This window comes from Crotalus tigris, unplaced genomic scaffold (genome assembly GCF_016545835.1).
Source record: "Crotalus tigris isolate CLP2741 ecotype Arizona unplaced genomic scaffold, ASM1654583v1 scf7180000018581.846390, whole genome shotgun sequence".
Classification (NCBI taxonomy): Eukaryota; Metazoa; Chordata; class Lepidosauria; order Squamata; family Viperidae; genus Crotalus; species Crotalus tigris.
This window is the reverse complement of record NW_024097086.1, coordinates 739,356-757,168: the sequence shown is the minus strand read 5'-3', so window position 1 is coordinate 757,168 and position 17,813 is coordinate 739,356. Positions and strand designations below refer to the sequence as shown.

The window sequence follows — 17,813 nt, the reverse complement described above, 5'->3', positions numbered from 1 at the left end:
GAAGATCAAAAGTTGCCGCGGTAAGTCTCTTCCACCCTCTGTCCCATCCATGCAATCTTACCTAGTCCCTATGCATTCACACATGCCAGGCATTCACATATCCCATACGTTTTTCCCAACCAGCATCCTAGTGGACTCTCCCTATAGTAGAAAAGCTACTAATCTTAACTTGGGAAGAATAGATGGGCAGCCATAATTCTAATTTATACAAGACACAAATGCAATTATATTTTAATGAGGATGGGATCTGATGGGCAATGATGCTGGCAGGGAAACCTGTAAGAAAAAATACTATTTGTGGCACCACACCAACCCATGTGAATTCCAGTCCTAGTTGTGACAAAAACTTTCAAAGTTAATATGCCATAGTGGAAAAAGTGTTTCCAATAAAGAAATAACATCTAAAGGAAAGTTCAAAAACACTTTTAAAATTAGAAATGTATTACTTTGGCATGTGGACCAAAAACCTACACTGCTTCAGATGATCTACTTCCAGGTTCTTCAAGTTAACACTCAGTGTATGTGGAAACAGTGAAAATCTGTAAATGCATTTCAGTACTAATGAGATATGATCAGTATAATAAACACTCTTTAATAATTAATCTGCCAGATTCTTAGACATGGTGGAAGAAAAGCATGCTTGTTTGTAATTATTGCATTTTATTACTTTTTATCACATTAACATCATCATCTTTTTTTTCTGTCCAAAACATGTAGTTGGTTACACTACTGATGATTTACGATTTATCTGGCAATCTGGTGATCCTGTTCAACTGGAGAAAATTGCTTTGCCCCAGTTTGATATTAAAAAAGAAGATATTGAATATGGCAACTGTACCAAATACTACAAAGGGACTGGTATATATTTTAATCAATTTATTTGTCCATTCATTACATTAAATGATGATTTATTCATTTATCCTAACATGAAAGGAAGTAAGAGGTTATTAAGTGAATGAACTGATTTTATCTTGTTGCTTCTGCAGTAAAGCTTGATTCAGAAAATCTGATTTGCAATAACTATTTTAAATAAAAAATTGTTACACGGTTACAGATAATGCTTTGTTGTGTTCTTTACTAATACTATTCCAGATTCATGAGACATATAAATTGCCTTCCTAGTCAATATGGACAGATATGTTTGTAATAGAAATGTTCTGATTCACATGATTCATTAATCACTATAATTCAGTTAACAGCTTTAGCCTCTCTAGGGCAGAGCAGCAAAATGAAGAATTGATTAAATTGTAAATTTGTAATAGGAAAATATTTTTGGCCATACAGATTTATAAGAGCACATAATGGAAGTAAAATCAGTTCTTTCTAAACATAAAAGATAGATGTTTTATTCATCAATCTTATATTTTTTAATATATTTTATTAATTTTTTACAATAATAATCTTTAGTGCTTGGTAAACAACATATTGTCTGGGTTCATATATTTAACAACAATCAATAATAGTTAATTTCTATGATTCCATAATCAACATACTACCTAAGGATACATTTCCTTGATCTTCTCTTCTTGCAATAATATTTTCCTTTTGCCAACATTGAGTAGGTACAATTCTTAGTATTTTTGATACATACAAAGTTAAATGAAAACATTTTCCTAATGTTTATACAATCAACATCAGTATATAGCTATCACGCCTGTCCGTCGTCGTCCAGAATAACAGAAGCCAGAAACACAGGTACGAGGTGCAAGTAAGGTTTATTCCTTAGCATACATAAAGTCAGCACTGGGAGTGGATTGCTCCCAGTGCTTCACATAACTGTGCCACGCCTCAAAACCCCACCCTCAATTGCTAACCACCATCCGCCCAACAGTCATAAAGGTTCCTTCTGTTCAGTCACGCCTTTCCCCTGGATCGGCCCCGCCCTGCTGACCCTCTGTCCGGCCGCCCAGGTTAGGGCCTTCTGTTGGCACCACGTTGTTCCTGCCTCCAGCATCCTCCAGGCCTCCATGGTCCTGGCCGGCCGTCAACAGCCTTCCCCCGGAGGCCTTCCGCGGCTCTCCACAATGAGCAGCAGCTGGCCCCGCCTCTCGGCTGCTCTGTTCACGGCCGCGGGCTCTGGCAGTCTCCTGCCGCTTCTGGCAGCCAATGGTAGCATTCCTTGAGGCTCGGCAGCGACTGGCGGCCCCCCCCACTCCTCGGCTCCGTCGGTGGCTGTGGGACCCTCCGGCCAGGCTTCTCCACCTGGGAACGGTAGGCCGCTGAGGTGGGAACGGAGGGGGGGAAGGGTCGTACCTGGCGTCCTATGGGCCCGTTTCGGCGTCTGGGTGGCGTCTGGCAGCTGCAGGCTGTGTCCTGAGTCACCCCCCACCGCTGAATGGCAAGCCCCGTGGGGCTTGACAATAGCATCTTTTCTAATCAGCTTATGTTTCATTTATATTTGTGAAGAGTTATTTTATTAAATCACTATAGGTCCTGTTTTTGAAGTTCTTATTTAAGCTTAATTTCCCCTCAATATTCAAAAGATTCTTGTCAATTATAATTTTCTCAAAATTAATTATATTTAAATGTCCAGACATTTCATTCACAAAAGCCATCCCAGTATTTTTATATTTCTCATTTCATAAAAGAAAAAAAAAAGCTACACTACTTATAAATCACATCCCTCTTACTATCGGACCCATTTATATCCAAAATTTATTTTTTTAGCCATATTCAAACAAGTGTTTAGTCATGTTTAGTCCATCTGGTAAGTCAAGTCATCTGATCTCTTGAATCTAATATAGCCTTCTTCTTTTGCCAAAAAGTTTCCGAGTCAATGTGTTCAGCTTACCAGGGAATTCTTCCTGTATTTTTATAAATGTTGTTAGAAATGGGGAAGACAGATTAGGTGGAGTACCTTTGAGGGGGAGTTTCACCCATTTATATTCGTTAAAGAGCTTCCACTTTCCTTCTCCCTCAATTTCTCTCTTCATTTTTTGTCTCCCAAACTCTACTGCTCCCCTGGCATCTCTATAATCCATTTTGTCAGATCTTCTTTCTTGTCCTCTGGTTTATTTTGAAGTTTTGAAAGATAAGATACTTTTTCTTTTCCAATATTATAGCAGAATCTTTCAGATTTTTCTTTACCTGTGTTAAGCTGTAATTCCTTTCATTTGTAGCCTCCATCTTTGGGTCACTTTCCTCTGTTTTGTATTCTATTGTCTGATTTATTTGTTCATTCTTTATCATTATTTTCTGAGAGTTTTTTAGTTGTGAGTTTCGTTAAAGATGTGCTCATTTATATCATCTAAATTATTTTTAATCTCATCATGATTTGAAACAATTGTCATTTGAATTAGTTGCAACATAGCATGCATTTCATCCTGGAAGATATTTGCCTTGTTTTGAAGTATTACTCCTGCAGATCTCTGATGTTCCAGGCTGGGAGTTTCAGAAAAGAATCTTGGGTGTGGTTTCTTACCACTTACTGTAAGTATGCAACATCCATTTTATCTTCCCCCTCCAAATAATCTTTCACAGGTACCATAATTCCTGTATATTAGTCTTCTCCAACCAACCAGTCTTAAGGTCCAAACAACAAAGTCTTGTATAATTCTTATCTTTATGTATGGTCTTTATAGTCCAATGCATTTCCAAATATCAATCCACCACTAAAAGCAATATTTTATAATGGTTCTTCTGCTCAGGAGTCCTAAAATTAGCAATCAACCAACATTTTCAATCCAAAATGTTCAACCACCTAAGAGTAATTCAGGAGCTTCCCCCCTAAAAAAAGTAGCCAAAATTCAAGTTTTTTCTTTCTCAGCAAACAATTCTTGAGCCTAAAGATCACAGCTCAGTAAGTGTTTATAATCCAAGAATTTTTATAGTTCTTAGTCTGTAGTAAATAGCCCAATGTATTCTCTCTCCTCTGTTCCTAGCTGTTTTCTGTTTAGCTTAGAGTCTCTGAGGTTCAAAGGGACAGATTGTTATCTGTTTCTGGACATCTTGCCAGTTTCTGAGTCAAAACAGCTCTAATTTTATACTGTAATCCACCACTAGATGTCAGTAGATATTCATTTTCCAACTTTTAAGACAGAAAATTATTTTCTTGTAATTTCATCAATACTCTTTCAAAGGGAGGATCTTAACAATTTCCACAATTTTCAGGTTTATCCAGACTATAGCTTTATATTAAATTCCATTTCAATATATTTCTGTTCCTCATAAAAAATTAGAGCTGATTCCGTCTATGCTCTATGGGAAGATTTTTGCTTCTTGGGGAACTTTTCAAGGAAATCAATTGCAAGATAGAAGAAAAAAGATCAATATTTTCACCCAGTTTCCAACACGCTGTTCAAAGTCTATTCTAGTTGGTGTTTTTGGACTTCGGCTGCCGATAGTTTGGGCTAGTCACCAAGGTGTAGCTAGCTTTTCCTCTGTCGGTTTGGAGGGCTCCCCCAATCAAACAGATTGACCCCCATCTTTCCATGATCAAGGGAAAATATCTACCATGCTTTGTAGATGCAAAAATAGCAAAAACAGCTCATCCCTCCCCTGTTTCCAGCCAACTAGAGTTCACCAAGATGTTTTGGGAACTCTGAGATGTTTGGTGGTAATCCACATATTTCTCAGGGTGCCTGGCCATGAGATGCTGGTACAATCAGGATCTCACTGCTCTGGTTCTTATCACCTGCCATTCCCCCCTCCCTGTTTCCTATCACATACACACAAAAATTTATTGCCCTTTCATCCTTCTCCCCTTCTTCTTTTGATGGTCTTTGTAAGGCCCCAGGGATTGCTGACACCTTACCATATCTCTGCCTTCCATAACTACCCACCATTTTGTATCTTTTTTATTTCAGACAACTATTGGAGTTAATAGTGGGAAGACATGCACACACATGCACAATACATAAACACACCTATTGCATAAGGGTCATCTACTGCAATTATTTGTAGTGGGTTGAGAAAAAAACTAGTTATATATTTTATATTGGTATTTTTTTTCAGAAAACATATTTTAAGAAATATTGGCTCAACTATAGCAATGCTATGTTTATTTCCTCCTGTTTGTTTTTGATTGTTGTTGGAGAATCGAAAAAATTCATTCACTCACTCCTTGCTGCCATCATCCTTTCTCTTTTAATTTTACTTTTATAGTAGTACAAGCATTCTTTTTTTTTCTTCTTAGAAAATTTACTAGCTGGCAAGCCTTTTGTTGCTGTGCATAATGCAAAACATTGTATTGGCAGTGCCCTCATTCCTGTCAAAGTATTTTTCTAGCCAATTAGGCATCAACTTTTTACTTTAGAACTAAAGCATCCACTGGCATATCAGAAGAGTAAATTGAATGACTTTATGTTGCTCTTACTTGCAGTATAGTCCCAAAATGGTGCCTAATGAATTGAGGTCACATTGTTATTCACACTTTCAATTAAATGTTATTTAGCTGCAGCTTGGGCTGCCAGTACTTCTTTTTCGAAAAATAGGCTTAATTAGGATAGGCTCAGAATTGGTTAAAGCTTCAAGTAAATTAAAATAAAAAGTTAGTTAAAGTGACATGCATCAATAAACCCAGGTGACATAGTGGAACTTACTAAAGCATTTAGAACTTTGTGTTGTTATTTTCTCCAAAGGCTATTACACATGTGTAGAAGTGATCTTCACTCTGAGAAGACAAGTTGGCTTTTACATGATGGGTGTCTATGCTCCTACACTGCTAATTGTTGTGCTTTCATGGTTATCATTCTGGATAAATCCTGATGCAAGTGCTGCAAGAGTACCATTGGGTAATCTATGTTTCTGATATTGTCAGCACCACTTAATGTTACATATCCATTTGCAGTTGGCTCAGTAACAAGACATATCATGGATACTGAAAGCAACTGTGTTCTCATAGCATGTTCTTCACTGTCATCCCAATCTTCTCTTTTTCAGTTCCATATTTGTTGCCTCCACTTTTTAAAAGACAAGAACTCTAGCCTTTAAGCAAATTGTTCCTGTATCTACTCATTATATCACCAGGGACGTATATGAGTACAACAGTGAGTAGAAAACTGAAAGGGGTGTAAGTTTTGTCTGGGAATGGAATAATGGTTATTGATATCTAAAGAACCAGAAAAATAGGTTGTTTCTACAAGATATGGTTCTATAAAATTATGGGCTTTCAAAATGCTATAATGTTAACTACTGAATAGAATGATGTACAAATAGAATATTTCATGAATCTCACAGAGAACTTTTCCTCATTTTTATTTTCTCTAATTATGTGTTAGAAAACAGACCTAACCCTAGCTAAAGGTGATCTTGGAAAAAGCAAGTTGTCTTTTGAGTTCTTCCAAACAACAAATTCTACTTATCAGATAGCTGGAGATAAATAATAGCACTGCTGACTTACTGGGACAGAAGGCAAAATGCAGGAGAAATTCTTCTCAGCTCTCATTTTATTTCATGAGAGTGAGCAAATATTTATACAAGACCAGTATCCTTAATGGATTATGTTATGACTTTAAATCACTGGCAGCTACCTTATAATATGGCTGGCAATGGTGCTTAATATAAAATCTAGGTAGTAGATTTCTCATGACAGCTATGAACCTTCCTGTAACAATGTAAGATAAATGGCCCTCCCAAAAAAAACCTCACAGAATGGATCTTCTGCTGAAAATAGGCTTTAACATTTCTTGATCAGTTTGTAGAGTCTTGAAACAGTATTCCAAAGAAATAAGTTTTAGTAGGTTTAATTTTCATATATGAGAAACAGAACTAATCTTATTTTTACATTGAACCTCTTTTCAGTCTATTTTCAATTTAGCTAATTCTTCCTTCAGAAAGAAAATAAAATCCAGTCTGATCATAGATGTTTTGGATTTTTTTGATAGTACTAAATTTTGATTTCAGAGCAAAGCTGCCACTATTTCAACTATTTAGGAGATTAGATAGATAGGCAGGCAGGCAGGCAGGCAGACAGACAGACAGACAGACAGATAGACAGACAGATAGATTCAGGGCTTTTTTTCTCATAGAACACCCAGAAAGGAGTTCCGGCACCTTTTTGGGATGGAAACTTGTAGGGTAGGCAAGGTGGGTTGTATGACGTGTGAGTTCCGGCACCTTTTTTTTTTTTTTTTTTTTTAGAAAAAAAGCACTGGATAGATAGATAGATAGATAGATAGATAGATAGATAGATAGATAGATAGATAGATAGGATGGTAGTAGAAAGTTAGATCTCATTTGAAATATATTGTGTGATCTGATTCTTTCCGTCATTGTGAGATTGATATTTTCACTCTAAATTGTAGATAAATAGAAACCAGTTGCATTCTCATGTTCTTCGGGTATGTTGGACTGCTGTTTGCAGAAATGCTAGCTAGTATGTCCCAAGAAATGATGCTACTAGAACAGGGAAGGATACAATAGTATGCAGATTTTAAAAACATAATATTATTAGCACTTTATTGTGAAAGAGCGGCATTTCTTCAACAGAATACATAATTTCAAAGATAATGATCTATTTAAATAAACTTTTTAGATTTTTCTATGATGTACAAAATCAGTAGTCCAAACTGATTGCTTCATTGCCTGCAGGCAAATCCGTATGCCTGTCTGACACTCAGTTGCCAAGTTACTCCATATTTTTATGATATCTAGCATTCCATTTGATTGATAGTCTGCAAATTTATGGTAAGAAAAGATTATATCAGCAAAATAATATGTATCATGATAAATAGAGTTGCTAGTAACCGAGAGAAACCCTTTCCAGCTGTTAGTGCTATATATGTACTCAGAATGATTATGTATCAATTTATTTACCGTATATGCCGGCGTACTAGGTGACCCGGCGTATAAGACGACCCCCGTCTTTCTCGCCGAGCTGCATTCCTAGAACGTCGTCTTAAACTACCAGTATTTCCGGCGTATAAGACGACTCGGCGTATAAGACGACCCCCGTCTTTGGCACCGAGTTTAGCGCTTGCGGAAGTCGTCTTATACACCAGCATATACGGTAATCAGTTCCATAACTCACCCTATACATTCATATTCATCTCCGTGACACATGTGGTACATCAACAACTTCTATTTCCTTTGAGGAAATATTATCATTTAGAAAGTGCTGTAAAATGTTTTAAGGTTAGCAAAGTGGAAAATGGTTAGCAGTGCAACAACATTGCAATTACATAGTATATTGTTGGATTTTTATTTCTCTTAGGCATTTTTTCAGTGCTCAACTTGGCATCAGAATGTACTACCCTTGCTGCTGAACTCCCCAAAGTGTCTTACGTGAAGGCCTTAGATGTATGGCTGATTGCATGCCTTCTATTTGGATTTGCTTCATTGGTTGAGTATGCAGTGGTCCAAGTCATGCTGAACAATCCAAAACGAATTGAAGCTGAAAAAGCAAGGATTGCTAAGGCAGAGCAAGCAGAAGGGAAAGGTGGAAATGTTGCCAAAAAGAATACTGTGAATGGCACAGGTACCCCAGTGCACATCAGTACTTTACAGGTAAGAGTACTACCTAACATACTTGATATGTTATTAAATCATCCAGCTTCAGTTCCTGATCCTGTAATGGTTGATGTCAAATAGGTGCTAGCCTGAAGATTTTATCTAACCAGCATTCCTACCCTTTGAGATCAGCTATACCTTGATCACTAATGGATCTGCTAGCTGAGGGTGATATAATTTACAGTAATCCAGTATGTAAGTAGAGGCACTTGGCTAAATAAAATTACCTTGAAATAAAACCAGATTTTATGAGTCCCTATAATTGTGGTTGTCAACAATGTGTCTTTTTAAATTTGTTATTAATTAAAGGATGGGGAAGTTATGATATTCAGAATAATCATGTATTTCAGAAATGGAAATTATGTACCTTCATTAATAGAATGCATTGTTTTGTTTTATTTTATTATTTTTATTCTGCATTTATTATTTTTACAAACATCCCAAAATGGTGAACATATATGTTTTCCTCACAATAACAACAACCCTGTGAAGTGGATTGGGCTAAGAGAGACTGCTCCATGGTCATCCAACTGGCTAGTAAATTATTAGTAAATTAAATTATACACTATTGTTATGTAAAATTAGATGTAATATTAAGAAAATATTTAGGTACAAAAATTACAATTGCTTAGTTTTGGCTGACAATCAGGAAAATATATATTTTAGATATCGTTAGAATTTTTAGAAAAATAACCTGTTCCATGCATAGAAAAATATGGAAAAAGATTTAATTATCTATCACTCTCTAGTGATATTTAATGGGATCATCAGAATCCATGATATATTATATTTCTCCAACAAAACATATATGTAAGATGCTTTTCTGAATTGAACTGATAGATCCATATTTAATGTTGCATTATAATTTAAAAATATAAATATACTTTACTTCTGAAATACAGAAAATTGTCTTTGTTAACATTTTTCCATTGTCTGGATTTTTGTAGTTCAAATGGAGTTTCCTAACATATAAAAAGTATGAGGTTTCTGTATGTACTGTAAGTGTCCATATGATCAAGTTATTTCCCTTTGAAACTGAAGCTTGAAATTATTCCCATTTTTCAGGTCAACTGAATCTGTTTCTATTCTCACCTTATTGGATAAGAAATTTATGTTTATCAGAAAGCAAACAGTTATTTTTTCCTGCAAACAATGCCTGAATAGAGTTGAATCTGCATTTCTCTGGCTGAATCTACATTGTTTAATTATATTCTCTATAAAACCTTTATTATTAGTGCCTCTCTTGATATCCCTCTTATAGCTAACTATTAGAACTATCCTTAAAGGAACTTTTAAGGAAAGAATCAAAAGAGCAATCTGTTTGCAAAGAAGTTCAGTCCATCTGCAAGAAGGTTATAATTCTTTAACACTGACGAATGTTGATTCATAAAGATATACTGCCCTTCAGTCTGGAGGATCTTTCTGTACGGAGTTCAATTGTGCTCTTATTTAAACTTTGAATACTTCTCCTCCAAGAATTTAAAATATTTTTTTAAAAGCTTTCCAGATAAATGGTTGTCACAAATTTTTATAAGCATCTTCTAGAGCAGTCTTCTTCAGTGTAGGCTGAAGGCTTATATCAGCCTCTCCTAATATGGCTAGAAGGCCTGGTAGGAGTTATAATAAATTACTGCCACTGTTTAAATGTTTAAACAGGCATAGTAGTCCTCGACTTATAATCATAATGACTATTTGAAGTTACAATAATGCTGAAAAAAGTGAGTTATGACCGTTTTTCACACTTCCAACAATTGCAGCATCCCCGTGGTCACATGATTAAAATTCAGATGCTTGGCACTTGGCGTGTGTTTATGACAGTTGCATAGTTTAGCCTTTCTTTAGCCTCAGAAAGTTCCCTTGTTGTTATAGGTTATTCGTAATCTTTTCTGTTCTTCTGTAATACTTGTAAATTTTATTTATTGAGATACCAATCTGTTTTCTCTAAAAGGATGTCACTTCCTTTACACAAGTTAGAATAATATCAATAAAATGCTTTTTGTATGGTCCAGTAATACAGTATCTTTCTCTTGTAAATTTCAATATTTTCTTTTTTATTTTTGTAATCTATTTGTTAGCCATTTCCCTGAATTATTTGCAAACTCAAAATATTTTTGCTTTATATAATTCATTATTGATTTAATTTTCTCCTGTCTGTATCTCTGAGGTATAGTATTTCAAAGAATGGAGCCACTATGCAGAAGAGCTCTGGCTAGCCTATCCCCATACATGTACGGTATCTAATATTCCATCTTTGATTTTTTTTTTAACATACCGAGTTTCCATTTTTACTGAGCTCCTCATGAATTCAAGATTTACTTTCAGGTTAGCTATAGCTAGTAAAGCTTTTTATATTTATTAAAATGAGATAATATAAATAAATTAATGTCAGGAACACTATCCCCCTATACTAAATTCTAATTTAGATTCCCCCCCCCTCCCCTAAAATTAGATATTGGAGATGGATTTGGAAGTGATAAATAAAAGACAGAATGAGATAATGGTGGATAAAATGTGATGGTGGACTAGAATAATGAAATGTATGGTAAGGAATGAAATGAAAATCTTTCTAATGGGTCTCATCTCTCACAGTATAAAGAAAGACCTGAATTTCTTGTAACTGTAAGGACCCACCCCACTTTGCATCTTAAGAAGACAGAACTCTTGGAATAATTCTTCCAACAGGAATCCTTTATTAAGAGAAAATGGTTGCAGGCGTTCTAGACAGGACTTGGGGTTCAAGCTCTCCCATTCAAGGTTTTAAGGGGTTCCCCAGTAGTCCCACCCAATTTCCCCCCTCTTCCAGTGACAGTTTCAGGCATCACAATCCCACCCCTTTTTTCCTTTCTGCCGGCTGGATGGAGACTTCAGATAAACTACATGAAAGGTAATTAGCCTCCTTTGTTATGATGAGGCCTTTTGGTGCTATCCACATTCAAACCCTTTGAAGTTGTACCGAAGGAAGTGAGGGCCATAAAGCCCCTTTGTTCACCCCCCTCTCTTTCTTTATGACAGAATCCAGAGAGGGCAGAAATGGGATTTTCTATAATTGATAACTGGAGATGAAGTATAATTGGATTCTGACAGTAACACTACATATATTAACTAGGTCATTAATGTAAAATGTCTGTATTACATGTAACTATTGCTGTGTAAATGTTAGCATTTATAAGTAACTCAGTCTCTCACATTTCCTTTCAGTATTTATTGTTTGTCTTGTCTCTGATAACTCTGTGTCTGTGTTTCTATGCATGTATATAAGTAATACTTTTTTTAGAACAAAATATATATCAGTTGATGTGGAGTATTGTCTATGAACATTTAGGCAATATTAACATTTCTGTTCTGGCTGCTTTCTATTAATCTGTATTACCACTAATTTGGTTTATGCAGTGTTACTATAGTAATGCATACAAATAAGTGAGAGATATCTTCTAAGACTCAGGACTCATTTGAAGAACAGGTGGCAGTTTTGATTAGGAGACCCTCTGCATAATTCTATCTTACGTGCCATTTATAGCCATTGCTAGAACAAGAAGACTCATTTACAATCACTCAAGCATTGCTCAGTCCCAGGTGGCCAAAATGTTGGGGGCCGCTATTCTAGAATGTAGCAGTTCAAGTAGTTCCCATTTTGCCTGAGAAACACCACTACTGCAAGAGCCACACTGGTTACCAGTTGACTTCAAGATGATAGTTGTCATGTTTAAAGTCCGACACAGTTCAAGAACTGGTTATCTACAGGATCATATTCTGCCAATGGTTTCTGCCAATATAATAAGATCGAGCAAGGAAAAGATCATTCAAGTCACATTCTTCTGGTATTTCCTCAAGACAACAAGAGGTGTGGTGTTCTTCTTTCTTGGAGTAGTGTTCCACTTGAGCACTGACATTCGGGAAAGTTGCCATGACCTACCTGCTCCAGAAAGCCTTTGGAGATTAAGAATATAGCATTTCCCTTTCCTAAGTACAGTAAGTGATAGTTGATCTTGGATTTGTGGGTTATTTATTGTTTTTTTTTCTCTTTCTTTTAATGTTCTCTATTCTATATTACTGGAAGCTGATCAGAGCCTTATTTGGGAAGGGGAGAACTGTGTTGCATATAAATTGGAAAGCAAATATATTTTGAAGAGCTGTGGTAGCGCAGTGGTTAGAATGCAGTATTGCAGGTTCACTGCTAGGAATTTGATTCTAACTGGTTCAAGATTGATTCAGTCCTCCATCCTTCTGAGTTTGGTGAAATGAGGACCTATATTGTTGGGAGCAATATGCTGACTCTGTAAACTACCTAGAGAGGGCAATAAAGCACTGTGAAGCAGTATATAATTGCTATTGCTATTGAATGACATTCCTTTCACATTTTGCTCCAATATTTGCATAGCTACTTATAGTTAGACACTGTAGTGTTGCAAATAAAATTGAGAATACTTAGTCTATATATATATTTTTCCCCAAAGATGCTTTTCAAGGAAAAAAGCAAGAAAATCCCATTGTCTTTTGAAAAGCACCTTTGGGAGAACCATGATTGAAAATCTCCATAGACATATCCTTTCTCTCTACATTAAAGTTCTGTTTAATGCAAGGACCCACTTCAATCCCATATCTTACGAAAGCAGAACTCTTGGAGATAGTTTCCTCCAACAGGAACTTTTATTAAAAATAGTTGATAGCAGGCATATTAGACAAGATCTGAGAGATTCCCTTGCAGATCAATACTTTAAAGTGTCCTCAAGCAAACCCCACCCCACAGTTCATCCAGACGGTACAAACCAGCCAATCCCCAGGTGTTAAGTGCATCGTGGGAAAGGGGAGATAAACAGCCCTTCACACCTCCTTTTTAGAACAGAGAAATAAGCCAGGCTCCGAAGGTTGTATTTCTCCCCCCCCCCTTTTCCTACCTGACAGATTAGGGAGAAGAAAATTCAGAGAGAGATACAGTGCAGGAAGCAAATTGTTACATTGCAGCGGGCAGCAGACACAGAATCAATAAACGAAGCAAAATGTTACATTGTAGCAAATAGAGGAAGGGAAAACAATAACCACACAGGCACATCCCCCCTCCCCCTTGGGAATATGGCACAACCCAGGGGAAGGTGAGATTTGTTTTTAGGTCAGAGGGGATAGGTAGAAATGAAATAGGAATGGGTTCTGACATCCTTCCCCCCTTAAGAGAGATCCACGTGTAGAGAAAACAATAGGTATAGAGATTAGTCTGGTTTGTTGGGATATTCTGTATGAAACCTCTTTAGCAGTTTAGGTGCTCTGACATGACATTTATGGACCCATTCGTTTTGTGAGGAGGGAAAGTGTTTCCATGCTTTAGGTATTGAGTTGCCCTGTGATACTTGCTAGAATCTAGGATTTCTTTTATCCTGAAGTGTTGTTCTCCTTCAACCATGATTGGAGATGGTGTGGGGGGGCGATTTTTGGACATAAGGGCCACTGTTCTCGTTTCAAGAAGCTGCAGTGAAAAACTGAGTCTATTTGCCTGAGGGTTTTGGGTAGTTCTAATTCTACTGTTACTGGGTTTATGATTCTTTTAATTGGAAAAGGTCCTATATATTTTGGCCCCAGTTTTTACAGGGCTGTAAGGATTTTAGGTATTTTGTAGACAAATATAACATTTCTCTTACAATGAATGGTATAGGTTTGACTCTTTTTTTATCTGCTTGTGCTTTGTATGCTTGCCTAGTTTTGTCTAAGGCTTTTCTAATCACTGGCCAGGTGTTTTGTAATTGTGATATCCATTCTTTCAGTAATGGGATTGCCGGTTCGTTTGGGGTCAGGTCTGGCATAGGGTTAAAACTTTGACTGGTGGTTACTTGAAAGGGAGTGTAGCCTGTGCCGGAGTGGAGTGTGTTATTGTAAGCAACTTCTGCAAAAGGGAGTAGGTCCATCCAATTTGTTTTCTGGAAATTAATAAAGCACCTTAAGTATTACTCAAGTACTGAGTTTGAACGTTCTGTCTGTCCATTGCATTGAGGATGATGACTAGATGACAGTCTCTGAGTGGTTCCTAAGAGGGGTAAAAATTCCTTCCAAAGTTCTGATGTAAATTGCACTCCCCTATCAGATATGATGTGTTGGGGTGCCCCATGCAGTCTGTAGATTTGCTGCATGAATAGTTTCGCTAAGGCTTTTGCAGTGGGAAACTTTTAGCAAGGGATAAAGTGCACTTGTTTGGAAAACAGGTCCGTAACCACCCAGATGACAGTGTTTCCATTGCTTTCTGGTAATTGCACTATAAAATCCATGGATATTTCTTTCCAGGGGGCTGAGGGATTTGTCACTGGTTATAACAGTATGGGCGATTTTCCTTGCAACCTCTTAGCAGCTGCACAAGTTGGGCAGTTGGCCATGTAACTTTCTATGTCCTTTTTCATGGACGGCCACCAAAATTGCCTTTTAATTAAATGTAGTGTTTTTACAAATCCAAAATGCCCTGCTGATTTTGTATCATGGCATAGCAGCATGAAAGTGACTCTCTCGGTGGTTGGGTTATATAACTTCTCCTCTATCCATGGCAGTCCGTTCTTGATTGTGCACACGTGTCTATTTTTATGGAACCATTCACCTGTTTCCAAAGCTTTCTGGAATTCGATTCCGGTTTGGCTACCCAGCTGCGGCTTTATTTTAGCTTGGGCTCTAGTGATTACTGGCGCTGCCAGTTCTGGTATAGGCATGAGTGGTTTAGAACTGGTGGCTCGCATGCTGTTACATTGGGCATGCGAGACAGTGCGTCTGCCAGGAAGTTCTTTCTCCCAGGCAAGTGTCAGAGCGTAAAATGGAATTGGTGAAAATGCTGGGATCAGTGGGCTTGTTTGGGAGTGAGCTTCCTGGGTGTTTTTAAGGCTTCCAAGTTTTTGTGGTCCGTCCAGACCTGAAAAGGGATTTTATTCCCTTCAAGGAAATGGCGCCATGTAAGTAATGACCATCTCACAGCGTATGCCTCCTTTTCCCACACAGCCTAGCGCTGTTCCATTTCGGTGAGTTTCCTGGACATGTACGCACACGGTTGCAATTGTTTTCTTGTAATAGTATAGCCCCCACTGCCACATTTCTTGCGTCCGCCTGTATTACGAAAGGCTTATCCGTGTCTGGGTGCCTTAGTACAGGTTTGGCGGAGAAAGAGTCTCTTTAACCTCTTGAACGCTGCTTGGCATTCCATTGTCCATTTTAGTGGCTGGCTGGGTTTCACTGAGGATTCTCCCTTCATTTTTAGTAAGGGCTATTTGGGTGAACGAAGGGATGAACTGGCGGTAAAAGTTTACGAAACTCAGGAAACTTTGCAGTTGCTTCCTTGTGCAAGGTGGTGTCCATTCTAGTACTGCCCTGACCTTCTTGGGGTCCATTTCAATGCCCTGTGGGGACATGCGATAACCCAGATAGTCTATTCTTTCCTGGTGGAATTTGCATTTCAATGATTTGACATATAGGTGGGCAGCTCACAGTTTCTTTAAAACCAGTTCTCCTCCATGACAGGGCCAAGGGTTCTTTTCATCAGGTCAATAGCTTTCTCTAGGATCCAGTTCGAGTGCTGTGCGCGACCTCCTCCCTCTTCGCTAAGGTGCAGAAATTTCTCAATCTCTTGCTTCCATCCGGGTTGGTGGCTGCCCCGCCTCAGGGTCAGTTTCTCGATACTTTTTCCCACTCGTCTTTCTTGCCAATGCCCATCGACCACCGAGGTTTGTGGTCGTGTGTTTCTACCACTTCTTCTTCTGAGGAGTATGATGACTTGGATCCCAACAACTGGCAGGATCTCTTCTGGAGGGAGGGCTCCCCTTTCATGGTGGGTTCTTCCTTCCCTGCCCTGTCGTCCAACATTGTAGTTTTTGCAACGTGGAAGGAAGACCACCCTTCCACATTGACTGTTACTGCAGATCCTGTCGAATGTAAGGACCCACTTCAATCCAACATTTTAAGAAAGCAGAACTCTTGGAGACGGTTTCCTTCAACAGGAACTTTTATTAAAAGTGGTTGATAGCAGGCATAATAGATAGGATCTGAGGGATTCCTTTGCAGATCGATACTTTGAAGTGTCCCCAAGCAAACCCCACCCCACAGTTCATCCGGACGGTTCAAACTGGTCAATTCCCAGGTGTTAAGTCCATTGTGGGAAAGGGGAGATAACATCGGTCCGGCTCTGGTCGTAATGCACTTTTAAGCAGCCCTTCTCACCTCCTTTTGAGAATGGAGAAATAAGCCAGGCTCCGGAGGTTGTATTTCTTTCTCCCTCCCTCCCCTTTTCCTAGCTGACAGGTTAGGGAGAAGAAAGTTCAGAGAAAGATACAGTGCAGGAAGCAAATTATGACATCGTAGCAGGCAGCAGACACAGAAGCAATAAATGAAGCAAAAGGTTACATTGTAGGGAATAGAGGAAGGGAAAGCAATAACCCCGCAGGCACATCCCCCCTCCCCCTTGGGAGTATGGCACAACCCAGGAGAAGGTGAGATTTGTTTTTAGGTCAGAGGGGATAGGTAGAAATGAAATAGGAATGGGTTCTGACATTCAGTTTATTTTGTTTATATAGATCCACTCAGATGGATTACACAATATATAAACAGAATTCCTAATTAGGTTATACTTCCAAATGATATTTTTATAAGAGTAGAACTAGATCTTTATATATTATTGAAGTGTGATAGCTGGGGATTGCTATTTTAATAAGGCATTAACTGGTCTACATCTTTTTCACTTATAAGATTAATAAGATGCAGTGCCTAGCTTCATTGAATATGATTTACAGATATTACTTTGCTGAAAATGATGCAGTCAGTGATATTCCTGGCTGTGTTTTTAACCCTAAATATAGCCAAAGAATGAATAAAAATCTAAAGGTCTGATTGCTTGTATTGTTTGTGATGGAGGTTGAGAGCAAAAAGGGTAACAAAAGGTTCTTAATATAAGATAAACAACAATTAGAAAGCTACAGGGAAGAGAAGGGAAAAAAGATAGTGAAAGTAGCATAAGTGCAAGAATAGGTAATATTTAATATCTAATTTGCCAAAGACTGAATTGATTATCTGCTAAAACAATCACTTGGGCATGTACTAAAGAGATGTATAAAATGAGTTTCTCCACATGTAGTAACATGTAGAGAATAGCAATAGCACTTAGACTTATATACTGCATCATAGTGGTTTACTGCCCTCTCTAAGCGGTTTATAGAGTCAGCATATTGCCCCCAATAATCTGGATTCTCACTTTAGCAACCTTGGAAAGATGGAAAGCTGAGACAATCTTGAGCTGGTCAGAATCAAAGTCCTGGCAGTAAGCAGGTCAGCCTAGAATGCATTCTAACTACTGTGCCACCCCAGCTCTTTATGTGTATGTGCTGGTTTTGCTTCAGCTACTGGTTGGTAAAAGT

The 17,813-nt window shown here is 37.8% G+C and overlaps 1 protein-coding gene across 3 annotated transcripts in view; it reads left to right on the top strand.

Annotated features, from left to right (window-relative positions):
- LOC120313117 (glycine receptor subunit beta) overlaps positions 1-17,813 on the top strand; it is a 70,953-nt gene that overhangs the window by 44,545 nt on the left and 8,595 nt on the right. For all 3 annotated transcript variants that reach the window (XM_039354658.1, XM_039354657.1, XM_039354656.1), the window contains exons 7-9: positions 718-858; positions 5,580-5,732; positions 8,153-8,445. In XM_039354658.1, the coding sequence (XP_039210592.1) occupies positions 718-858; positions 5,580-5,732; positions 8,153-8,445 (587 nt within the window). The remainder of the gene's footprint in view (positions 1-717; positions 859-5,579; positions 5,733-8,152; positions 8,446-17,813) is intronic.